Raw genomic sequence first — 27,511 nt, forward strand, 5'->3', positions numbered from 1 at the left:
TATTGCAAACAATCGTTTAATAGTAAAGGAAAAGTGTGCCTTTCTGTGTATTGGGGGGGTGGGGGGTGGTGCTTCTATTGGAATGGATGGGGAGGGCAGATGTCTTTGGTCCATACTGGGTGGTAGTGGTAGGGAAGGGGGGTAGTGAATGAAGGGAGACAAGAGAAGGCACTTAAGTTTACAGTTGTCATAGGTAAACCATATGCTCAATATGTATATAACATACAAAATGCACCATGTGAGCACAACTAAATTATAGCTACATATATACAGTAAAGATCCAGGAAAGAAAAAATAATGTAAAAGAAACAATGTTACTCAACCTAGAACAGATTATCCCATTGCAAAACAATCATATTTTTTTAAATTCATAAGCAGAGTAAGAAAAAAAGGCAGCAACTCGAACAAGACAACATGATCTCTTTGGCGATAACCTATCCAGATAGTTTGGAATGCTGTGAATGTGACTACATACATTTGGAAAAAGATTGATTGAGACAGGCATCATTCATTCCCTATGCAGAATCAGTTCAGCTATTAAAATCAAACCTCAACATGCCCAGCACCAAAAGGTAACAACTAGCAGTGTTGTGGAGATAGAATTCTCTGTACTGTAATGCATGCAATCTCCACTACTGTGCATTATGATTACTGAGACTATATTTACAGTGCAGATTTGAGATGAGGAAAGATTTGCTGAAGGCTGGAAGATCTTGGTGTTGGCTACCAAGCCTTACCTGCTCAAGCACAGTTGCTGATACATGCCAAGTGATCTGCCCTACTGTATACTCTGCACTTCCACAGAATACTTTGTAAACCACTGAACAAACAAACCAGAACCACATAATCTTTACGTTGATGTGCAATATAACAAAACCCCAAATTAAGTTATTTTTCTCATGACCAAACTACACTCCTATAAAAAGAAGACTTAAGTGGGGGGGGGGGGGGGGGGGGGGGGGGGGGCAGTTAGTCTAAGTTTCTCTCAATTATTCTACTCATCAGTATGACCCTTTGGTGCAGAGGAAACAGCTTGTTTGTATGATCTTATACACATGCCTTGCAGTTTGACATGAGACCACACTGCTTTCGCTAAATGGTAAGCCATACCAAGCCCTATTTCAAAAGAGTATTCAGGCCTCTGTAAAGCAAAGTCCCAAAAGCAACATTATGCTACCAGGCAGTGTACAAGGGGCAACAATGAGGTATTTCTCCAGATTTTGTTCAGTTATTGTAGACATTACAAAGCATCTTATATCCTGGTATTACCATCTCAATTTGTCCCAACTCAGCAGCCATAAAACATGTTCAAAATAAGACCGAAACAGCAGACACAAATTTGATCAAATTTCTCTTCTCTAGGATATAATTAAGAGGAACGTGAACGTATCAAAAAGGACAAAGTTCCTACAGCTCACTTTTCAGTAATGTAAAAGATCAGAAGACTGTGCGCTTAACAGTGTTCGTGATGCAGAAAGGCAAAGGAAGTTGCAATGTGATACGAGCATGTCAAGTGTACGCTGTTTATGGTCCTGTCTGACACGCACTAAAACATAAGGAAAGAATGAGAAGACCAAATAACAGCAGAATAGATGTACTAACAAAAGGAAGTCCTAATACAGACCATATGTGAAGGGGAGTGTAGGTTCCTTTCTCATACCTGAGATTTGAGAAGTGGAGTCCCACATAATAAAGGATGAATGTAATAAAGAAAAAGGAGCCCTCTCCTTGGATTATACAATAACAATAAGGAGGACAGAAAAACAATCCACTAAAAAAAAAATTCTGAATTTACATGTGAGGGAGGAAAATAAACTGCTATCAGGCAACAACAGACGTGATTACCTCTCTGGTTGACCTGCTAGTTCTGATTAACAACATATTCATCATACATTTCAATGAGTACATATTATTTACAGGAGCAACCAGTATATATGGAAAGCTCTAAAATAATAAGATACAATTATGTAGTGTTGATTCTATGCCATTGATGACAATCTCCCATACATACTTGTGAAACCATAGTAAGGGTGTCATGTATCGTCTAAAATAAGGAACTAAAATGGTTTGATAGACTGCAAAAAACTTGCAACCTAAAGCAAAATAAAATTAATTTGATGCGAGAACAAAAACTAAAATAAATCATAAAATAAAAATGCTACAAAACGCATATAAACACATCACCAGATAACACTGGCCTCTGAAATAGCAAAGATTAAATCACAGACTCACATGAGGGGACCTGGGTAGCTGCTATATCAACAGGCATGAGAAAATGGGTCTTAATAGCTAATTCTAAAGGATGGAGAAAGTGGCAGAACATGGGTAGCTAATTTTCAAGTTAGGAGGATGAATGGTTGCCTATGGGTGGCACTACAGCTCAATTGACAAAAATAAATGTAAACTTGTATTCTATTCTTCATTGAGAGGAGTTAGTGGGGTGGAAGGGGCAGGGTATTGAGGGTGGAATGCCAGGGTTAGTAGGGGGTTTGACAAATGGGCCAGGTAGTTCTGGTGTCAGGGGCAGTGTGTCCGCGGAGGCCTTTGGGGCAGACCGTTATGAGAAGGGTGGTCTTGACGGTAAGAAGAGGATGGAGCGGAGTTGGAAGGGGCTCTTGTGGAGTTGGAGGATTGTGTGGGAGTAGGATGGCTGGGGCCATCGCCTTGGCCCTGGTAGCCCTGGGAACGGTAGCCTCCACGATTGGGGTTCCTGTCACGATAGGAGCTGCCATTATACCGCTGCCCACCGGGGTGGTACCCCGGACCCGCCGTGTAACGCCTGTTGCCTAGGAAAGTCTGAAATTTCAAGTTTAAAATCAAAGTTAAATCAAATATTGATAATTATTACTCCTAAGGAAACAACATCAATGAGAACTTAGTTGCATGTTTATGATTGCTTTGTGAGCTAACCGTTTTGTTTGGCTGCGTAGGGCGTCCTTCGTAGCTGGAGGGAGGTGGGGCTTCTAGGGACCCTGGGCCTGTGATGGAGGAGGAGGTGGAGCTACAGCGGGAGCGGCTGGAGTAACCCGTCTGAGGGTGGTACACTGAACGGGGAGGGTGACACGAGGGCAGGCGTTACCATAGAGATACACACTCAGCAAAAAAAACATCCCTTTTTCAGGACCCTGTCTTTCAAAGATAATTTGTAAAAATCCAAATAACTTCACAGATCTTCATTGTAAAGGGTTTAAACACTGTTAACCATGATTGTTCAATGAACCATAAGTAATTAATGAACATGTACCTGTGGAACAGTCGTTAAGACACTAACAGCTTACAGACGGTAGGCAATTAAGGTCACAGTTATGAAAACTTAGGACACTAAAGAGGCCTTTCTACTGACTCTGAAAAACACAAAAAGAAAGATGCCCAGGATCCCTGCTCATCTGCATGAACGTGCCTTAGGCATTCTGCAAGGAGGCATGAGGACTGCAGACGTAGCCAGGGCAATAAATTGCAATGTCCGTACTGTGAGACGCCTAAGACAGCGCTACAGAGACAGGACGGACAGCTGATCGTTCACGCAGTGGCAGACCATGTGTAACAACACCTGCACAGGATCGGTACATCTGAACATCACACCAGCAGGACAGGTACAGGATGGCAACAACAACTGCCCGAGTTACACCAGGAACGCACAATCTCTCCATCAGTGTTCAGACTGTCCGCAATAGGCTGAGAGACGCTGGACTGAGTGCTTGTAGGCCCGTTGTAAGGCAGGTTCTCACCAGACATCACCGGCAACAACGTCGCCTATGGGCACAAACCCACCGTCGCTGGACCAGACAGGACTGGCAAGAAGTGCTCTTCACTGACGAGTCGCGGTTTTGTCTCACCAAAGGTGATGGTTGGATTCACGTTTATCGTTGAAGGAATGAGCATTACACCGAGGCCTGTACTCAGTAGCGGGTCCGTAATGGTCTGGGGCGGTGTGTCACAGCATCATCGGACTGAGCTTGATGTCATTGCAGGCAATCTCAACGCTGTGCGTTACAGGGAAGACATCCTCCTCCCTCATGTGATACCCTTCCTGCAGGCTCATCCTGACATGACCCTCCAGCATGACAATGCCGTCAGCCATACTGCTCGTTCTGTGCGTGATTTCCTGCAAGACAGGAATGTCAGTGCTCTGCCATGGCCAGCGAAGAGCCCGGATCTCAATCCCATTGAGCACGTCTGGGACCTGTTGGATCGGAGGGTGAGGGCTAGGGCCATTCCCCAGAAATGTCCGGGAACTTGCAGGTGCCTTGGTGGAAGATTGGGGTAACATCTCACAGCAAGAACTGGCAAATCTGGTGCAGTCCATGAGGAGATGCACTGCAGTACTTAATGCAGCTGGTGGCCACACCAGAACCTGACTGTTACCTTTGATTCTGACCCCCCTTTGTTCAGGGACACATTATTCCATTTCTGTTAGTCAAATATTTGTGGAACTTGTTTGGTTTATGTCTCAGTTGTTGAATATTGTTTTGTTCATACACATTTTTACACATGTTAAGTTTGCTGAAAATAAACGCAGTTGACAGTGAGAGGACGTTTCTTTTTTTGCTGAGTTTATTATTATACAAATATGTGTTCTATTTAATTCTGTGGGTGTTACGATCAAGGATATGGATATACTGCCCTATAAATAGCAATGCAATACTCTACCATAATGAGTTTCTGTGAGAGGAAAGACGTCAAGAGAAAAACAAAAAAGGACTGTACCTGATCCAAATCCTGTGATGCTTGTCTTCAGTGGTTCTAGCTCGAAAGTGAACTTCACAGCTTTTCCCAGGTCTTCATCAAATTTACGCTCACTCACAAAGTGCTGCAAAAAAAGGAGCGAAAACATATCATTGCTCACCAGGGGTTACGGACTTGTCTTAAGTCAGATCATGGCTCAATTCCCACACAACACAGTCCCTGAGACGGTTGCACAATTGTCTTGATTATATAGTGTAAGTGTTATTACGGTAGTCAACTTACCTTTATGTCAGCACGCAGCTCACTCAGTTGGTCCTCAGACATGGATGCCGATTGGTCAGTCAGCCTGCGGAGCTCCTCTGCTCTCTTTTGACGGCCATCCAAAATGGCCACTGAAACAGATACACATTATTAGTTGACCACTCACCCCATATTCAGAGGCCTTCAGTTGTACAGAGACAAATCCACAAAGAGGCAATACCATACTGAAACTTGGGACTAGGCATGTCCTCAATATTATAAGGTAAAGGATAGGCCTATTAGCTGACTGGTTTCTCCAAAATAGATCAGATACAACACTGCATCCATAAATAACTCCACAGGCTTTTCCTGGTGCTGACCATTATCAGGACAGAGGGGGGGGGGGAATAAACACATGCAAAACATGACCAGAGGACGAGCACTTTGTGTATCAGCTGCCAAGGAGATTCAAATGACAGGAAATACTTTTTTCATGAGGGGAAAAAAAAGGAAGGGAAGAAAGCAAGTCTCATCCATTAACAGTAACACATCTAAACGAGGGGAAGAGATTAGGGCAGAAACTGGTACATTTCAAGGAATGTTGGGTTTTTGTAATGGCAAAGAACTGCTCTAGTGTTCCCTCTTCTTCCCTCAATTCCCCACACACCTGGACACAAAGACAGCATTTAGTCTGCCATGACACCTGACACTCTTCCCTTTTTCCAGGCTCAGAACACACAACACTGTGCATTGGGAAGAAGGAAAGAATGAGGAAAGAATGGCCCACTTGTGGAAATATGCAGTCTTGCTCTGTCATGTTTCACTACATAGAAGATTCTGGTATGTCTAACGTCTAAAATAACCCTGAGGAAATACATTTAAGACAGTTAGTCTATTTGGAATACCTTAACTGTAGAGCTGACCCCATTTAGTCGTTTGTTTGGTCGATAGGTTGCTAGTCGACAGATTCCTTTAGTCAAGCAGTCACAATTTTGTTTATGGTTTGCCTATTTCAGTGGACTAATCCATTGGAGGCCACAGGGATGGCACAGTCCATCACTAAGACGTGATACTGAAATTGTATAATGTTTAAAGTACGCTTAAAAAAAGTGCAACATTAACAAATCAAATATTATTTTTGAACAAATGTGCTTTCTCCCGCCTTGGATATGGTCGCTGTCCGCGGTTCTGAAACAATCTTCAGTGCGCCATAGAATCGGTGCATTTCCCTATGTTGCTATGTGCATAATAGCCAAGTTAATGAGCATATTGGGATTGAGAACAATGCGCAGAGGCAGCAGCAGCGATGAGGAAACAGCCAATGCCTTAGCCTAATTGTCTAAGAAAATTGAGGACAGGAGAAACCCCAATTTAATTAGGTCTATAACTCAATAGCCTAACTGTTAAATGTGCCTGGCTTTATAAATGATCCATATACATCTACAGAAATAAGACAGATCCTGCTTCTGTTGCCTGTTTGAGTGTTTAACCTCTCTTGGGTAGAGGGCAGTATTTTCACGGCCGGATGAAAAACGTACCCAAATTAAACGGCCTACTACTCGGGCCCAGAAACTAGAATATGCATATTATTAGTAGATTTGGATAGAAAACACTCTGAAGTTTCTAAAACTGTTTGAATGATGTCTGAGTATAACAGAACTCATATGGCAGGCAAAAACCTGAGAAAAATCCAACCAGGAAGTGGGAAATCTGATGCGTGTAGTCTTCAAGTCATTGCCTATCTAACACAGTGACTTAGGGTTCATTTTGCACTTCCTAAGGCTTCCACTAGATGTCAACAGTCTTTAAAACCTAGTTTCAGGCTTTTGCAGTGAACAGAGAGCGAACAAGAAGGCCGGGAAGTTGGTGACTCAGAAAATGACATGAGTTTTGTGGCGCACGTTCACATGAGGTAGCTGTGTTCCATAACGTTTTTCAAGACATTGGAATCATCCGGTTGGAATATTATTGAAGTTGTGTTTAAAAGGCCCTAAAGATTGATGCTATACAATGTTTGACATGTTTCAACGAACGTAAATATAACTTTTTTTAACTTTTCGTCGTGAAATTTTGGGCGCGCTGCCTACATTTGGAGTAGCTTACTGAACGCACTAACAACAAGGAGGTATTGACATAAATTATGGACTTTATCGAAAACATTTTTATTGTGGACCTGGGATTCCTCGAAGTGCCTTCTGATGAAGATCAAAGGTAAGTGAATATTTATAATGCTACTTATGATTTTAGATGACTCCAAAATGGCAGGTATCTGTATTGCCTGGTGTATTTTTCTGAGCGCCGTACTCAGATTATTGCAAAGTGTGCTTTCCCCGTGAAGCTTTTTTGAAATCTGTCACAGCGGTTGCATTAAGGAGATGGTTCTATAATTCTTTGAATAACAGTTTAATATTTTATCAATGTTTATGATGAGTATTTTTGTAAATTGTTGTGCTGATTCACCAGCAGTATTGGAGGCTAAATATTTTCTGAACATCATGCGCCAATGTTAAATGCTTTTTTTGGATATAAATATGAACTTTATCGAACAAAACATACATGTATTGTCTAACATTGAGTCCTAGGAGTGTCATCTGATGAAGATCGTCAAAGGTTAGTGCTTAATTTTTGCTGAATTTCTGGTTTTTGTGACCCCTCTCCTGCTTAGAAAATGGCTGTGTGGTTTTTCTTGTGTTGTCCCTGTCCTAACATAATCTAACTTTATGCTTTCGCCGTAAAGCCTTTTTGAAATCGGACAATGTGGTTACATTAAGGAGAAGTGTATCTTTAAAAATTGTGTAAAATAGTCGTATGTTTGAGAACTTTGAATTATGACATTTTGTTGTTTTGAATTTGGCGCTCTGGTTTTTCACTGGCTGTTGAATAGTGTAAACCGTGGGACGGTAGCATCCCACCTGCCCAAGAGAGGTTAATAGCCTACTGATTCCGTGAGCGCCATGCCTCCTGTAACAGCAAAACGTCAGATTAAGCAATTTCACAGATTTGGCTGTAATAAAGGTTTTACACAAATGTTTGTTGTAAGTAATACCAGTTTTTTCGCATTTATTTAGTGTCGTTTACACTGTTCCAAACAGGCAGAAAAATGATATTGTAATCTAACAGCATCGGTTTCTCAGATATGCATGCAGCTCTCACTCCTATATCCTCTTAATCTCCTTACTGTTATTACAATTATGATCATCGTAATAATAAGTAATGTCGTTATCATTAGTAAGCTTAGTATAGTACCCTTGTATAACCACCATCGAGTTCAAGGCCCAAGAGCGCATCCTGTTAAGTCTTAATACAGTAACTTAGGCCTACATTTCAATTTATAGGCTACTGTATCAATCAATCCATTTGTTCATGCTATCAAAATGCATGAGACATTTATGCTTTGAAATGCAATCAAGCATTTTAGTCTTCCCTGTTGCTCAGTTGGTAGAGCATGGTGTTTGCAACACCAGCATGGTGTTTGCAACACCAGGGTTGTGGGTTCGATTCCCACGGGGGGCCAGCACAGAAAGAAAAAAAATGTATGAAATGTATGCATTCACTACTGTAAGTCGCTCTGGATAAGAGCGTCTGCTAAATGACTAAAATGTAAATGTAAAAATGTTAAAATTAAGTAACACAAGGGAGCTTTGAATAATTAGCCTAAACAATGGATAAACCGCAATTAATGAAGGCATCAACTGTTTAGTCTACTGTAATAAAGGCTTTACATACATCTTATGTTTGTTGTTAGAACAAACTTACACTTATTTAGTGTTGTTTACACTATTCCAAAGGGTCAGGAAAAAATTATAATATTGTAATCTAAAAGCAACTGTTTGGCACACAATGCTCACCAACGCTTGGTCCTACACCCCCCCCCCTTTTCTTGATATCCCTCTTGATCTTCAGTAGCTTCCACAACTAAGTCAAATGTCTTTCCCTCCTGAACAACCTGTAAACATTCTTCCGTTTCCAGTTTCATTTTCACATTCTCCGCTTTTATTTTGCTGTCGACATTGGAGTTTGTTATAACCAATTTATTGATGTGATTATGATAGGCTATAGGTCAGGCCTATTGGTCATATGCATGCGATGTTTACATGTTGCAAATAAAGAGAGCTATTGGAGAATAGGAAATATTTTTTTTGTAAACAACTTAGGAATTTTGGTAACAGAACTTTCCAGTCAGAAACAAGAAACTAAATGGCTGTAATGTGGCAGCTTCAGCACAATAAACACTTGCTGTGCTGCCTTTTCGCTGCAGTAGGGAGGAGAGCGAGACACTGCCCACCACTCACAGAGGAACTCGCTGTCATTACATTTTAACAGTGATTGAGTAATTTGTGTGTCTTAATTATTTAATCAAACAGTGTTCTTAAAGCATCAGACAAGCTCAGTGCATACGTATTCTAACACAGGGTGTGTGTGTCTATATATGGAAAAATAAGTTGAAACATTTCGACCAATCGATTGGTCGAAAGACCAGCACGACTCTGGGACAAAGGCTTTCAGAAAAAAATGTAAACATAGTAAGAATAGAAATAAAGTATAATACACATTGAAGTCCAAACGCTAATTAAAAAGGTGTTGTACTCACTGGCCTCTGCTTTGACTTTGTCCATCTCAGTCAACAGAGTAACCTCTCTGTCCATCAGGCTGAGAGAGGAAGAGATATGAAATTACGTTCTTCACTACGATAAAGGGATCATGATTCAATAGATTTCTAAGATAGTCTCTGTACTTTGATTTTGGCTACACTCAACATTTCTATACTACAATAACACTGGTTAGACTACAGCAATAGACTACATGTTACACTGAAATAGATATTGGTGGTGGTTGTTGTAGAGCAGTTGAGAGCAATGCACTTGGAGCTTTAGCCTGCCTGGTGACATCAGGTGATAAATTAGTGAATAGGCCAATAAAAATAATTCCAAACATCTCTTTCATCAACAGCTAGTTTAAAGTATTCCCCTCCCTCCCAGACAGTCCTAGCAAAATTATTGCTTATGAAATTGCTCTTGGCTAAAAAGCTATTTGTTTCTTTTTTACCATTTTAACTGAAAACAAAATCACAGTAAAGTACTTAGTTGTTACCCAAAAATGATTTACTATTGGGTTAAGAAAGGCTGCATTGGACCTTAAAAATCAAGGCTCCTAAATTGCTTAGGTAAACATTCTGCTTAACATAAGGGAATTTGTGCTGTTATATCCCACCATAAGTTTATATTCCAAATATAAACTACAACTTTACAAACTAATGTAGTGGAGGTAATGATGGTAGATGTACCAGCTCTGGAGCTCAGCAAATGTCTGCTTCATGGTCTTGATAGAGGAGTCCATCTCATCCTTGACCACCACTCTGTAGCGAGTGAGCGACACTGTGCATCTCTGCAGGTCCTTCACAGAGCGGTCAATGTTGGGCGCTGAGAGTCAAAGAACAGGGTTAGACTAGACATCACCTATTGTCTTAGAAAAACAAAAGCATTACCATTTTTGTTTTAAAGAAATTTGTCACTAACCAATCTTCTTGGCTCCAGACGATCCCTGTTGGTTCTCGTCAGTGGTGAGCACAGAGGAAGTGGATGGCTGGGAGCTGGTTCTAGAACGGAACTTGTTGCCACGGGGAGGCTGGTGATTCCTTCCTCCTTGAGCATGGTGAGGGGTGGGGCTTGGGCCACTACAAAGAGAGTCTGCTTCCGCACCTGTTAGGAAAAAGATGTATTCTGATCTGTAGGGGTTGGTTTCAACTACATGGAGGATTATGAAAACTCTTATATTGTCGCCACAATCCAAAGGTTGTCTGATGGATAAAATAAAGCCACTGAGAACACTCCATTACAATACCTGTAATGTCCGACGTGGCAGGTTCAGAATCCAACTCAGCTGCGTCCAAGGAAGCCGTATCCAACTGCTCACTCAGAGAGTCTAGTGAGTCTCCGTCCAACACGGAGCCATTGGCATGGAACCCATTCACAGCTTCCTTACTCTCAGTCTCAGAGGGCTGCATGGTCTCGGCTGGAGCAGGCTCCTCTGCCAGAGGCTCTGGCTGGGGCTTGGGCTTCTTTTTCTTCTTGGGCTGAATGTTGAATAATCAAAGTTGGATTTTAACCACTAGAATATAAACTTAAACAGCTTTTGAAGTTCATACATAATTCATATATAGCAACGGTTGAGCAGGTTGTAGGTCCTCATGACACAGATGCCATATTTTCAGCTAGAGCTTCTGACGTCAAAGAAAAATAGATGAAAGAATAAAACATTTCCTTTGACTAGCATTTACAGTTTAAAGTTAAGTGCTTTTAAAGTTAACATTTTTCCCTCAAAATCTGGATGGGCTGTCACTGGAAGAATATCTTTGGAACTTGTTTTAAAAAGTGCCGTCTCAATCATGTGAGGGATAGGCCGTACTTAAAAACGCCATGACGCATGATAGGACATTTCATTCATACTCATGTTGCCCTTGCATATAGAATGCAATACCCTGCAGAGTATAGGGCAACAAACAAGTTTACCTTCTTTTTACCAGTTACATTCCACTCCTTCAAGATTTCCACAGCACTACCTGAGAGGAAAACAAAGTCATTATGAGGAATGCTTTCTCCTTAACAGCCTTGACACTGTTCATGACATACAGACAACCTTTCACATTATCTAGGCCTAAATAGATCATTAAAAAAGCCCTTTAAAAAGAGTAGGTCTACAGTGACCAAAAAGCCACCTGTAACAGTAGGCCTACATGAGATGTGGAAGAACCCTCATTGTTCTATAATTGGATTCATGACTCATTCTTGCAATGCATTCCATTACACCTAGAAGTTATGAATGACACGAGCTATGTACAAAATAAACCTCTAAATCCACACGATACATGTGCCCGCATCCTACATCAGGTAATAAGAGGGTGACAAGTTGTACTTAATGTACGCAGTTTGAACCAGTGTATTCTTAAATTAGTCATCAAAAAGGTATTTTCCATTCATTTGACTACGGTGTCTGTTCTATATCACAACAAGAATTATCACTATGGCATTTCCATACCTTCTAGGAAAGCCTGGACGGCCTTATCGACGCAGTTCTCAAAGTGCTGCAAGACCAGAACTATCTCATTGTTGCTTTTGTTGGGAACAACGGCCCTGACAGCACTAATCTGTGAAGAGAACGAATAAGAGAAAGATCTGGCAAATTAAGAAAGGATATGTATCACTATGCTAAACCTAAGGCCATGGGCCTTCTCACCCAATAAATCCTACTAGCTAAAGAGGAATAGCACTTAATGTATTCAAATCAATTGGAATGTTATGCCTAGAGAGAAATCATTTGCAGTCCTTACCTTCTCCTTCATCCTCTCAAAAGTCCCTCCCTGGGACATAACCATTTTCAAGTTTGTGTCGAACACCATACCAGAGGTATCTGGAGGAAAAAGGGAGAAAGGGTTGATTTGGAATTTCTCATTGTTTTCTGCTAGACCCAGGTCTATTTGCAAAACAATTGTAAGCGCATAGGCACATCATTTGCTAAACAAAACTCTCCCCATACCTAATCATTCCTGGACATTCAAAGTTAGGCCTATTTGTGTTGAAAGTAAACCATGGCAGAGAACACAGGGAATATCATAAATCATGTGGAACAGACAGAGGTGATTTACATGAAAAACCTATTAGGACCCAGATATTTCCTTTATGGGTAAATGTGACAAGATGCTTGATGACCTCTCAAGTAAAATATGTACACGTTTAACAACTGTTTCAAGTTTCTTGAGGCCTATAGATTTTACAGCACTTCTAACGGCTTTATATATGCTAGGACCAAAAAGAACTGGCCCTAGAGCCATGAGATTAAACTCAAGAAATATTGGCATCTGGACTGGCCGTAAAGGACCCGAGATCTGCATTGAATTTGAACCGGTTATAACTGATGTACAGTTGTAGAAACAGAATGAGTCAGCAAAGCAGGAGTTTATGCATCAGATGGATAAGAATACAGCCCCAAACAAAGTAAGCTCAATGAGATGAGAAACAGCTGGGTTGCTGTGACCCAAATACATGTGGCATGACCAGAGAATGCCAGAGGACAGTTTAACAAAGACAAACTCAACAGAAAATGTTGTGCTCTGTAAGTCAAAGACAGTCTTAATGGAGAGCTTCATTTCAGAAATAGCTTAACTTTATTCCGGAGAAAAGCTGGGACCCTTCTTAAGGTATCCCATCTAAAGTGGACTACACAGATGCGAGTTCATATTGCTGTCAATCTCTCTCAGCTATCCCCAGCTATTGTGTTTGAAAGGATCCATTCTAACTCAAGAGGTCTGGAAGACACTTGATGAAGTTGCATGTCAAGTGCTGCTCCTTCAGCCTAGTGCCAGCTATGTTTTGAGAATCAACTCTAAACATTTCAAATGCATTCTCACACTAGTTATTGCATTCTCAATACTAGTTCATCTGCTTTTAAAAACATGGCAGAGACGAATGGTAGCACACATACCCTTCTGGCTGTTTTTCTTCGCCATGTTGTAACACCACTAGTCCAAAAGGTACAGTAAGTAGGTCCCAACTGATCCCAGTGTACAGCGTCCCAGTTTATAGCCCAAGTCAAAAACAAATCAATAAAATAATGCACTTTTCCAGATATTAAGTTTGAACTTGTTTCCTAAGTGAAGACTTCAGCTCTTCATTTGTAGAAATGTTCCTCCTTGATTTTTCCCTCTCAGACAGGAAGCCAACAAAGGCTCACAAATCTGGCAGTAGGAGGGGTTGGAGTAGGCAGGGTCAGATCAGGCCTCCACCACTTAGGCTTGGATTCAACTTTTCTTCTCCGTTCTCCACAAAGTTGATCCAACTCTGAAAAAAGGAGACAGTGAAATAAGGTTACTGTCTAGGGTGGATGTAATAAGCACACAGGATTAAAAACAGAGTTTTATGAGACGATCCAATGGAACAAACTAGTAGTTCGTAATGAATCTTGACCCATCAAATGCACAAAAAAGAAAATCATAACATTTAGCATATTCAGATAGAACTATTACATTGGTGCCGGAATTACACTTCGAGTCAGATTTTATACTTAAAAATACCCCCCCCCCCCCCCCCCCAAAAAAAAAAAGTATGCCAGAAAATACATTATACAACTCTATGCACAAGGACTACTATGTTTACTGGAAGAAGTGTGCAGATGCTAAATTTGGTTACAGAATTATGGTCAAATCTCCCCCATTTATGCAACCAAAAACATACATTTCTGCTCCAAATTAAGATTCAAAGATGTCTGCAGAAAGAATGCGGTGTCAGCTATGACAGGACACCTTGAGTTTAAAAATATATACTGTATATATTTTAGTTGTTGAACTACTGTAGGTGAAGTGAATTTACATCATGGTTTCCTGATCTGCACTATACAGAAATGTATAGGCTAATTATGGATCTGAATATCACTCGTCAAGGTGATGCATCCTGAATAGGTACACAAAGGCGGAAATATGCAGTAGCTCTCTTTAGCATATTTGGGTATTATTCTACACACTGGCTATTATTGTAATGAGCTCCGGCTCCAAACAAGACCAGAACAAATATGTACCAATCATAGACGTCTATGCTTCACAAGTTTGGACATCAGAGTACTATACAGTAGATATGTTCAGTATAGTACAATACTAGGGCTGGGAATTGCCATTGACTTCACAACAGTTTGGTGCCGATACAATATGTATTGAGATTCGATACTGTGATTTTATTGTGATTCGACGTTCCAAACATATTGCTCACCATGTGTCTGCTGCAGAGGGACAACAGAAGCCATGAGAAAAGTTTTGATCAGTCATGGAAATAAAGTGCTGAAAACAATATTGGGCTCCAATTTAAAGAGAGCAAGCTATGAAGGAGGAGCTGCAGGTATAGAAAATTAGCGCAAAAATAAAATTGCCATATTGTCAAAATTATATCAAAATAATATCCCGATATGTAACTGTATTGACCCCCCCCCCACATTATACTGTACTATAGTGTGTCCTACTGTACCGGATTTTCCAAACTTGTGAAATGTCTGATTGGTTTAGATTTGGTCCGGCCAGGCCAGAATGACCAAATTTAAACTACTATTCTAAGGTTCATGGACGTCCGGTGTTGGTCGGTGCTCAGTGGATGAGGATGCTCGTTTCAGTAAATGGAAAGAGGGAATGCGGTATGCGACAGTAGGTGTAAGTAAGAGCAGGCAGGGGTGGCATTAACTGGAGACCAAGCGGCAGAGCGAGAGGTTGTCCAAACTGTTTTCACAGTATTACTTTGAACAAAAATATGTGAAAAAATATACTGTCCTCCTTTCCACTGGTATACTGTTATCCACTGGTATACTGTTATACAAGTAGCAGGTGACCCAACTGTTTGTGACTACTATGATTTCCCGTTGACTTTTAATTGCTTAATAATACATAAACTTGATATCAGTAAAAACACTAACTAATTGGTAGGTCTACCTTTACTTGTTACTTCTGTGAACATTCATTAGCCTCTCACACGAGGGAGAAATGTAAAAATATCTTAAAGGTGTGGGTTTTTGGTAACAGAATTACAGACAAGGCAATGTTTCTTAAACCCTTTGTGCAAAGCTGTCAAGGCACTCTTGGCATTCTCTCAACCAGCTTCACCTGGAATGCCAGCAGTCTTGAAGGAGTTCCCACATATGCTGAGCACATTTTGGCTGCTTTTCCTTCACTCCACAGTCTGACTCATCCCAAACCATCTCAATTGGGTTGAGATAGGGGATTGTGGAGGCCAGGTCATCTGATGCAGCACTCCATCACTTTCCTTCTTGGTCAAAAATCCCTTACACAGCCTGGAGGTGTGTTGGGTCATTGTCCTGTTGAAAAACAAATGATATTCCCACTAAGCCCAAACAATATGGGATGGCGTATCGCTGCAGAATGCTGTGGTAGCCATGCTGGTTAAGTGTGCCTTGAAATCAAAATAAAATCACTGCGTGTCACCAGCAAAGCACCCCCACACCATAACACCTCCATGCTTTACGGTGGGAAATACGCATGCGGAGATCATCCGTTCACCCACATGGCGGTTGGAACCAAAAATCTCAAATTTGGACTCCAGACAAAAAGGACAAATTTTCACCCATCTAATGTCCATTGCTTGTGTTTCTTGCCCCAAGCAACTCTTCTTATTGGTGTCCTTTAGTACTGGTTTCTTTGCAGCAATTCGACCATGAAGGCCTGATTGACGCAGTCTCCTCTGAACAATTGATGTTGAGATGTATCTGCTACTTGAACTCTGAAGCATTTATTTGGGCTGCAATTTCTGAGGCTGGTAACTAATGAACTCATCTTCTGCAGCAGAGGTAACTCTGGGTCTTCATTCTTGTGGCTGTCCTCGTGAGAGCCTGTTTCATCATAGCGCTTGATGGTTTGAGACTTTTTTGGTTACTACATGATTCCATATGTTATTTCATAGTTTTGATGTCGTCACTATTATTCTACAATGTAGAAAATAGTACAAATAAAGAAAAAAACATGGAATGACTAGGTGTTCTAAAACTTTTGACTGGTAGGGTATATGCCTTCATTTCTCAAAGACTCTTGGCTTTCATCTGATATGCTCCTATAAACATCACTTTAGTGCTCCTGGATCTGTATAGATGGAAATGCCCTGAAATCAAGCCTATAGCTAGGCGATTCTAGGGAAAACTAATAGAAATGTATACTACTATGAATGTACATTGTCCTGATTTAAAAAAAATAGTAAAGCACATCCCATCCACCCCAAAAAAATTAAATGTATGTGTGTGTGTGTGTATATATTATATATATATATATATATATATATATATATATATATATATATATATATATATATATATATATATATTATATATATAATATATATAATATATATATATAAATATATATATATATATATATATATATATATATATATATATATATATTATATATATAATATATATAATATATATATATATAATATATATATATATATATATATATATAATATATAATATATAATATATATATATATATATATTTTTAGCTGGCACTAGGTTGAAGGAACAGCACTTCATCAAGTGTCTTCCAAGAGGGCTGATGCTTGAATACGTTCTGCCCCTGAACAAGGCAGTGTTCCTTTAATCTACACACAGGTAGCCTAGTGGTTAGAGCGTTGGACTAGCAACCGGAAGATCTAATCCCCGAGCTGACGAGGCAAAAATCTGTTCTGCCCCTGTCGTTCTGCCTCCTAGGCCGTCATAGAAAATAAGAATTTGTTCTTAACTTAATAAAGGTCAAATAAAATAAAATTAAACTGTTTTACTGTTTCTCTTTTCTTCTTTTGCATTGTTGGGAAGGGCCTGTAAGTAGGCATTTAACTGTTAGTCTATACCTGTATACAAAGCATGAGACATAAAATTGTATTTGATTCTTGAGAACCTTGAACACCACCCTCAGTAAACTGTGGAGTCATTTATTGGCCAGCTGTTTTCCACTTAGGTTTCTCTTTCTGACCCAGCAATCATGGAAAAGGAAACTTACAGTGTAAACCCACACCCTTTTCATTATCCTTTTACGTCACACTTACTGCATGGCATTCCACCACCACACCTTTGAACACATCAAACATGCACTGTCAACAAGTGACGCCAGCATGTGCACAACAATGTTTCAAGTCAGTCAAGACATTGATGCATTGTGTTTATCAAGAGGGATGGTGCTTGAGTTCCCAAGTAGGTTACACATAATGGTGTTGACTTAGGCAAAACACTGAAGAGGATCATGCAATATAAAATATATAAATTGGCCTACATTCTAAAAACTGAATTTGAGATTAGCAAATTGGAGGAAACTGAAATAAGAGGTCCGTTTGAAGCGTGAAACGAATTGACACGGTTTATCATAACTCAAGATACTGGTAACCCACTGTCTTGTGAGGTGAACAGCACTGTTAGTTCAATCAGTCGTGATCTTACAGGCAATGTATCCTGCAGGGCCTAGATTCAGAAAACTCACAGATGACCTCAGATAAAAAGTGTAGCCGTGTTGATCAAAGTTGTTAGGACTTCAGAGACAGATTATACCACCTGAAAGACTCAACACCAGGCTGTGTGTTCCATAATGGATAAATACATTGAAAAATTATTTTGCTTAGAATCTGGACCACTTTGTAGTTTGTGTAATCAAAGGACATCACACTGATCCAACCAACCAAACTACTTTGCAGTGCTTCCAACTCACACATTTAACCCTCTTCACACAAGCCACACCTTTCATTTCTCACGCTTCGAAAAACATATTGCTTTAATTTTTTAATTAATCGTGTGTGTGTGTGTGTGTGTGTGTGTGTGTGTGTGTGTGTGTGTATATATATATATATATTTTCAGTGTTATTTAACTTCTTTTCAACTGTGCCTTCTAATAGTTTTGACATTGGAGCATTATCACCTGCAATTCTAAATCACGAGCATTGCAACTGCAACATTATCAGTTTCCCACTTGTAATTGTGAGAATGCTATTCATTGACTACAGCTCAGCGTTCAACCCCATAGTGCCCTCAAAGCTCATCACTAAGCTAAGGACCGTGGGACTAAACACCTCCCTCTGCAACTGGATCCTAGACTTCCTGATGGGCACCAACAGGTGATAAGGGTAGGTAACAACACATCCGCCATACTCCTCCTCAGGGGTGCGTGCTTAGTCCTGTACTCCCTGTTCACTCATGAATGCACAGCCAGGCACGTCTCCAACACCATCATTAAGTTTGCTGATGACACAACAGTGATCACCGACAACGAGAGCCTATAGACCGTGTGGTCCAAGGACAACAACCTCTCCCGCAACGTGATCAAGACAAAGGAGATGATTGTGGACTACAGGAAAAGGAGGACCGAGCACGCCCCCATTCTCATTGACGGGGCTGTAGTGGAACAGGTTGAGAGCTTCAAGTTCCTTGGCGTCCACATCACCAACAAACTAACATGGTCCAAGCACACCAAGACAGTCGTGAAGAGGGCACGACAAAGCCTATAACCCCTCTGGAGACTAAAAAAAAAAAAGTGTCATGGGTCCTCAAAAGGTTTTACAGCTGCACCAGAGAGCATCCTGACGTGTTGCATCACTGCCTGGTATGGCAAATGCTCGGCCTCCGACCGCAAGGCACTACAGAGGGTAATGCGTATGGCCCAGTACATCACTGGAGCCAATCTTCCTGACATCCAGGACCTCTATACCAGGCGGTGTCAGAGGAAGGCCCTAAAAATTGTCAAAGACTCCAGCCACCTAGTCATAGACTGTTCTCTCTGCTACCGCACAGCAAATAGTACCGGAGCGCTAAGCCTAGTTCCAAGAGGCTTCTAAACAGCTTCTACCCCCAAGCCATGTTATTTACTATTGCTCTTGAACTATTTGTTATTCTTATCTCTTACGTTTGTTCATGTATTTTCTTAAAACTGCATTGTTGGTTTAGGGCTTGTAAGTAAGCATTTCACTGTAAAGTCTACACCCATTGTATTCAGCGCATGTGACAAAATTTGATTTGATATACGCACCAATTGAATTTCCACAGATCCATAGGCTACATTACATTGACTCGTTTGGTCATTGGCAATTTAGTTCTAGGTTCATTAGGCTTTAACAACAAAAAGGCAGCATCCAGAGTGAATTTCAGTAGAGTGACCTGATTTGTCCAAACAGATTGTGAACCCAAATGTGTAACTTATCTACTGGGAGGACAATACATTGAAAGAATTTGGGTTGGGTGTAGGGGCAGATTTAGGCTATATCATGCAGTCTTCAGGATATGTTATTATCAGTTAAATGCATTTTGTCTTTCACAATAGCTTATGTAGCCTAAGTCAATAGAAGAATTCCCTCTACAATGGGCTAAAATATAGACTAATTAGTGTGCTTCTCTCAGCAAGAACACTACCATTATTCCCACTACTTTGATTATTTAACCTCTTGGCAATTTTGATGGTTATTTGAAATCTGATATGCCAATGTGTCTCCAAAAATAAAATGTACTTTTTTTAAATAAAAAAAAGTTAAATTAGAGGCTATGCATTTTGTAAGCATTTATATTGAAATGCCCCTTGCCTCCAATATCTGGTTTTGACCTTTTAGCGGATAGACAGAAACCATAGGCATAAACGCAAAAGATCTTGCCTATGTAGACGGCAAAGTTTTGCAAATCAGCCTCAACCACCTGAAATCTAAATAATATCAGTATTTTCTTGGTGGTGTAATTCTGTAGAAATCAATATGTCACATACTCAAACCTTCAGTATTTAGGAAACATAGACCAGGAGCAGGTGGCCAACCATCTTGGAGAGCAACAGCCAAAATAAACTGCCAAAATAAAAGGAAACACTTGAGTAAATGAGGGATACAAAGAATATTGGAAGGTGCTTCCACACAGGTGTGGTTCCTGAGCTAATTAAGCAATTAACATCCCACCATGCTTAGAGTCAATTATAAAAATGCCCAGTTTCCCATTATTTTGGCTACCATGGCTAGAAGAGATCTCACTGACTTTGAAAGAGGGGTCTCAAAGGAGCATAGGGGGTTTAAAGGGGGTGTGTGTGTCTCAGTAACCAGATTTCAACCCAATTGAACATTTATTGGAGATTCTGGAGCAGCGCCCGAGAGAGCGTTTTCCACCACCAGCAACAACAAAACACCGATTATTTATCTTGCTCCTTTGCACTCCAGTATCTCTACTTGCACATTCATCTTCTGCATATCTGCGATTCCAGTGTTTAATTGCTATATTGTAATTACTTCGCCACCATGGCCTATTTATTGCCTTAACTTACCTCATTTGCACTCACTGTACATAGACTTTTTGTTTTCTTTTGTTCTACTGTATTATTGACTATGTTTTTTTTTTTTTCACCTCCATGTGTAACTCTGTTGTTGTATGTGTTGAATTGCTACGCTTTATCTTGGCCAGGTCGCAGTTGCAAATGAGAACTTGTTCTCAACTAGCCTACCTGGTTAAATAAAGGTGAAATAAATAAAAATAAAAAATTGATGGAATTTCTTGTAGAAGAATGGTGTCGCATCCCTCCAAGAGTTCGACACTTGTAGAATCTATGCCAAGGCGCATTGAAGCTGTTCTGGCGGCTCATGGTGGCCAAACGACCTATTAAGACACTATATTGCCGTTTTCTTTATTTTGGCAGTTACCTGTACCTCTAAGCTGGATATTCTACAGTCCTATTTTAAAAAGTGTTAGTTCACCTAAATGAAGTACATATTGTTTTTTTATGGACAAGGAGAGACTGCAATCCATCCTATGGTTAGCCACCAACCGTTAATATTATATGTGAAGTCCCCCATATGGGGGGCTTTGAGCAGTTCTGGACACGTTCCGACTGACATCTGTCTGCTCTCCCCTTTCACGCTCTTATCGGAGCTGACTTTAAATGTCTGGTTTCCCACCCCACAATTCATGAAAAAATGTCATAGAAATGAAACAATATCACATTTTATTGGTCACAGAAGGAAGAAATCCCTGTGCTTAAAGCTGAAGTTGTAACAAGTCTGCATATATTTGAATGGCATGTGTGCTCCGCTCAGTGGACATCGAGGAGAAAATTGTCGGCAATTATATGAAATAGTGCCAATATTGTACTGTCACCAAGTATGGTCATATTTATTTCACAGTTAGAAGAAATGTTAAATCTTATACTAAGTAGTTTAAAATTTGACTGACGATCTTGGAAGTTCAGGTGTTGGTGATTGGCATGCCATATATACGAGTCATCGGGTGGAGACGACAGGGGGAGTGCATTCCATGCGTCATCACATTTGCAGAGTTATGCAAGATAGCTGACTATTCCTAATGTGATTAGTATATTGGATAGTCATAATTTAAGCTAATAATATAACTCAATCACTGTTCGCAAAAAATACTTCAACGCAGCATGTGGTGGAGTACGCCTAGGCTAGAGCAGATATTCCTTTTTCTTTCCTTGCACAGGAAAAAGTAGGCCTTTTTATCATGCAATTCTTTTACACTTGACTGGAGAGATTAACAGAATCATTTTTTTTAAATATATGAGTTTCAAGGTGGCACTGACCCAATGCTTAAAAACTGAATACGCACGCTCACCGGGGATATGGCCGATGCTCCGCTAGTGCCAACAATAGTGTAAGCACAATTAAGTTGAGAATTTTGATATGTCTTTTAGTTTAGTCTTTTCATTGTCTTCTTTGACGCAATAGCAATTCCCACGATTGCATTTTGAAATATTGCTATATGCCTGGCTGGGCCTCTCTCTCACTGATATTCGCAACTTAATCATCTATTTGGTAGCCTATTTGCTGCACCCGTTGCCTTCCGACAGGCTATGCGATCGGCATGGCCGATTAATTAGGACCGATTTCAAGTTTTCATAACAATCGGTAATCTGCATTTTTGGACGCCGATTACATTGCACTCCACGAGGAGACTGCGTGGCAGGCTGACCACCTGTTACGCGAGTGAAGCAAGGAGCCAAGGTAAGTTGCTAGCTAGCATTAAAAAAAAAACTATCAATCTTGACATAATCACTAGTTAACTACACACGGTTGATGATATTACTAGTTTAACTAGCTTGTCCTGCTTTGCAAATAATCAAGCGGTGCCTGTTAATTTATCATCGAATGACAGCCTACTTCGCCAAACGGGTGATGATCATTCAAGCCCATTCGTTGCACCAATGCACCTAAGCATAAACATCAATGCCTTTCTTAAAATAATACACAAGTATATTTTTTTAAAGCAGGAAATATTAACTAGGGAAATTGTGTCAGTTCTCTTGCGTTATGTGCAAGCAGAGACAGGGTATATGCAGCAGTTTGGGCAGCCTGGCTCGTTGCGAACTGTGTGAAGACCATTTCTTCCTAACGAAGACTAATTAATTTGCCATAATTTTACATAATTATGACATAACATTGAAGGTTGTGCAATGTAACAGCAATATTTAGACTTATGGATGCCTCCCATTCGATAAAATACAGAACGGTTCTGTATTTCACTGAAAAAATAAACGTTTTGATTTCGAAATGATAGTTTCCAGATTTGACCGTATTAATGACCTAAGGCTCGTATTTGTGTGTTTATTATATTATAATTAAGTTTATGCGGTGGTAGGCAGCAGCAGGCTCGTAAGCATTCATTCAAACAGCACTTTACTGCGTTTGCGAGGAGCTCTTAGCAACGCTTGAAGCACAGCGCTGTTTATGACTTCAAGCCTATCAACTCCCGAGATTAGGCTGGCAATACTATAGTGGCTATAAGAACATCCAATAGTCAAAGGTAAATTAAATACAAATGGTAGAGAGAAATAGTCCTATAATTCCTATAATAACTACAACCTAAAACTTCTTACCTGGGAATATTGAAGACTCATGTTAAAAGGAACCACCAGCTTTCATATGTTCTCATGTTCTGAGCAAGGAACTTAAACGTTAGCTTTCTTACATGGCACATAATGCCCTTTTACTTTCTTCTCCAACACTGTTTTTGCATTATTTAAGCCAAATTGAACATGTTTCATTATTTATTTGAGACTAAATTGATTTATTATATTAAGTTAAAATAAGTGTTCATTCAGTATTGTTGTAATTGTCATTATTACAAATATATATATTAAAAAGAAATGTAAAAAACTGCCGATTAATTGGTATCGGCTTTTTTGGTCCTGCAATAGTCAGTATCGGTGTTGAAAAATCATAAAATCGGTCAACCTCTAGTTGAGAATGGTGTTTTGCGGGTACTATTTAATGAAGCTGCCAGTTGAGGACTAGTGAGGCCTCTGTTTCTCAAACTAGACACTAATGTACTCTGTTGTGCACCGGGGCCTCCCACTCCTCTTTCTATTCTGGTTAGAGACAGTTTGTGCTGTTCTGTGAAGGGAGTAGTACACAGTGTTGTACGAGATCTTCAGTTTCTCGCATGGAATAGCCATCATTTGTCAGAACAAAAAGACGGGCAAGTTTCAGAAGAAATGTATTTGTTTCTGGCCATTTTGAGCCTGTAATCAAACCCACAAATGCTGATGCTCCAGATACTCAACTAGTCTAAAGGCCAGTTTTATTGCTTCTTTAAAATCAGAACACTTTTCAGCTGTGCTAACATAATTCCAAAAGGGTTTTCTAATGATAAATTAGCATTTTAAAATTATAAACTTGGATTAGCCAACACAACATGCCATTGAAACACAGGAGTGATGGTTGCTGAAAATGGGCCTCTGTACGTCAATGTCTGCCGTTTCCAGCTACAATAGTCATTTACAACATTAACAATGTCTACACTGTATTTCCGATCAATTATATGTTATTTTAATAGACAGAAAATGTGATTTTATTTCAAAAACAAGGAAATGTCTAACTGGCCCCAAACTTTTGAACGATAATATATACATATACATATATATATATATATATATATATATACACATACACACACATACGTGTTCGCTGATATTTTGAATTTTTTACTTTTGGAATTGTGTGTATTGTTTTGTATTGCTAGGTATTTTGTATAACTGCATTGTCGGAGCTAGAAACAAGCATCTCGCTGCACCTGCGATAACAATTGCACATTTGTGTACGAGACCAATTAACTTTGGGTGTGCTCATAGTGCGCTCTGGGCGTTCGTAAATTCAGAGCATTGTCATGTCAGATTGTCCGTAAAGTCCAAGCGTTTCGGCGGTTGGAGCGTTCAGAGCGCACACTACGCCCAGACAAATGAGAGAACACCTCACTCTGACCATTTTACTCAACCCAGAAGAGGCAGCTTTCATGTTATCCATATTGTTGGTGACTAATTGTGCTGCTGGCAACAATTTAATTACACTTTTTTTTGCCGACGTTTACTGACATACAGCCAGAGCGAATTTATGTGTAATGACAATAAGCCATTGGATTTTCTTTTTAGTCCCTTCTCAAACAATTGCTACATTCATCTGTGTGCTTCCACAGCATGGCAACTAATTTCACTAGTAAACAAATCTGATATATTAGTAGTCTGTCTCTTGTGGGCAATATAATGTCACCACTCAGTAAAGATAAGGCAACATTATTTGGGTAAACTACACCTTTAAAATACTTCGCAACCTAATACGTTCGTCTGTGCGAGCTTCTGAAAAATACCACCAGTAGCTAACGTTAGCTCGCTACCTGCTTCTAATTATTAATAAAAAACACAATTCTTGCCAATTAGTTAGGTAGCGAAGTCTCAAACTAGAACTAATTTTGTGCAATGTGTTGGTGACTGTATCTTAGCAACGCCAGTCCTGGCTAGCCAAACTTGCCCCATTTTATAATTAGCTAGTTGTTAGCTATATAGATTGGCCTAAGTGCATTTATTTATTTAACTAACTAACGTTAACTGGCCGGGTACCATCATAATAATCTACGGAATGAAGCAAACTAGTGCTGGAGACCACCCAACGCGTTAGCAAGCTAACCTAGCTAGTTAAGACCACCCAACGCGTTAACAAGCTAACCTAGCTAGTTAACGTTAACTCTTCTCGCTTTGTTAAAATAACGTGCCAAATCCACAATGAACTGTTCGCAAGGAAGGTAGCTAGCAAACTATTGGTGTTATTAACGTTACCTAATTAACGTTAATATTTTCACAATCCCCTGAGACTGCAGTGAAGTTTATCACTGTATTATTCGTCAACTACGCTAGTTAAATTAATAACGTTAGCTAATTAGCTGCTAGTTCAATTGACAAAGCTAGCTAACGTTAGCTAGCTAACGCTCGTCTCTCCAGTTTGTGACACACAGCAAGCTAGCTAACTGGGTCTGTTTACTAACTTACTAAGATTGCTAGCCATGTAGTTCGCTAGCAATATAAAACTTGTATTTTTGAGTGATGCAGCGCTTACCTGGGTGTCTTTCTCCGCAACGTTACCAGTCGTCTATGGTCTCCAATATTTTTGCCCTCAGGCTTAGTCACAAATCTATCCACGTCGTCACTTCCGAACAGACTGAAATCGGTCATGCACGCCACGCATGCCAAAATAACCTTTGGACAACGCGAATGAGTTCATAGAGGCGTGCATTTATGTAAATTGGAATTATTAACACATACTCTTGATCATTTCAAGGGGTAGTCTTGACTGTATTATAACTTTTCTGAGCCATTGATATTCTGAACAGGGACCATGGAGCGCTGTGCAAATTATAGGATTGTAAAAAAGATGTAGGCAGAGGGAGAGCTAGTTATGTGGGCTCAATCCTGGCTGCAGCGGTATGTCATGTCTATTTGCACGGTGGGTGCCTAATTACCTTTGACCTGGACCACAAAAGTCTAACACTAAAATACACAGTGTTACAGGATCTTGACATTGATGTGGTGCCTGATATTCTCCAGGCATTGTAAAGATCTGATAATCTGCACAGAGTCTATCTGGAACATAGACTCTGAACAATACGTTTTCCTATATATACAGTACCATTAAAAAGTTTGGACACACGTACTCATTCAAGGGTTTTTCTTTATTTTTACTATTTTCTACATTGTAGAATAATAGTGAAGACATCAAAAATATGAAATAACCCAAAAAAGTGTTACACAAATCAAAATGTATTTTCTATTGTAGATTCTTCAAAGAAGCCACCCTTTGCCTTGACAGCTTTGCACACTCTTGGCATTCTCTCAACCAGCATCATGAGGTAGTCACCTGGAATGCATTCAATTAAAAGGTGTGACTTGTTAAAAGTTAATTTGTGGAATTTCTTTCCTTCCTAATGCATTTTTTAAAATTTTATTTAACCTTTATATTTAACTAGGCAAGTCAGTTAAGAACAAATTCTTATTTACAATGACGGCCTACACCGGCAAACGCTCGACCAATTATGTGCCACCCTATGGGACTCCCAATCACGGCCGGTTGTGATACGGCCTGGATTCAAACCAGGGTCTCTGTAGTGACACCTCAAACACTGAGATGCAGTGCCTTAGACTGCTGCGCCACTAAGTAGCCCTTAGGTAGGGGTTGTATACAGAAGATAGCCCTATTTGGTAAAAAACGAAGTCCATATTATGGCAAGAACAGCTAAAATAAGCAAAGAGAAACAAGAGTCCATCATTGCTTTAAGACATGAAGGTCAGTCAATCCGGAAAATTTAAAATCACAAAAACCATCAAGCGCTATGATGAAACTGGCTCTCATAAGGACCGCCACAGGAAAGGAAGACTCAGAGTTACCTCTGCTGCAGAGGATAAGTTCATTAGAGTTACCAGCCTCAGAAATTGCAGCCCAAATAAATGCTTCACAGAGTTCAAGTAACAGACACATCTTAACATCAACTGTTCAGAGGAGACTGCTTCAATCAGGCTTTCATGGTCAAAATGCTGCAAAGAAACCTCTACTAAAGGATACCAACAAGAAGAAGAGACTTGCTTGGGCCAAGAAACACAAGCAATGGACATTAGAGCAGTGGAAATCTGTCCTTTGGTCTGATGAGTCCAAATTTGAGATTTTTGGTTCCAACCGCTGTCTTTGTGAGAGTAGGTGAGTGGATGATCTCTGCATGTGTAGTTCCCACTGTGAAGCATGGAGGAGGACGTGTGATGGTGCTT

The 27,511-nt window shown here is 40.0% G+C and overlaps 1 protein-coding gene across 1 annotated transcript; it reads right to left on the bottom strand.

The window, feature by feature from the left end:
* LOC115168019 (spermatogenesis-associated serine-rich protein 2) lies at nucleotides 1–25,938 on the bottom strand. The gene is made up of 13 exons (XM_029722866.1): nucleotides 25,812–25,938; nucleotides 13,405–13,760; nucleotides 12,254–12,333; nucleotides 11,962–12,070; nucleotides 11,436–11,485; nucleotides 10,768–10,999; nucleotides 10,443–10,625; nucleotides 10,211–10,346; nucleotides 9,518–9,576; nucleotides 4,969–5,078; nucleotides 4,708–4,810; nucleotides 2,911–3,044; nucleotides 1–2,796 (listed from the first exon to the last, which is right to left on the bottom strand). The coding sequence occupies exons 2-13, from the start codon at nucleotides 13,427–13,429 to the stop codon at nucleotides 2,518–2,520; spliced, it is 1,500 nt and encodes a 499-aa protein (XP_029578726.1). The 5' UTR covers nucleotides 13,430–13,760; nucleotides 25,812–25,938; the 3' UTR covers nucleotides 1–2,517.
* Between the last annotated feature and the right edge of the window lie 1,573 nt (nucleotides 25,939–27,511).

Source organism: Salmo trutta, chromosome 30 (assembly GCF_901001165.1).
Source record: "Salmo trutta chromosome 30, fSalTru1.1, whole genome shotgun sequence".
Taxonomy (NCBI): domain Eukaryota; kingdom Metazoa; phylum Chordata; class Actinopteri; order Salmoniformes; family Salmonidae; genus Salmo; species Salmo trutta.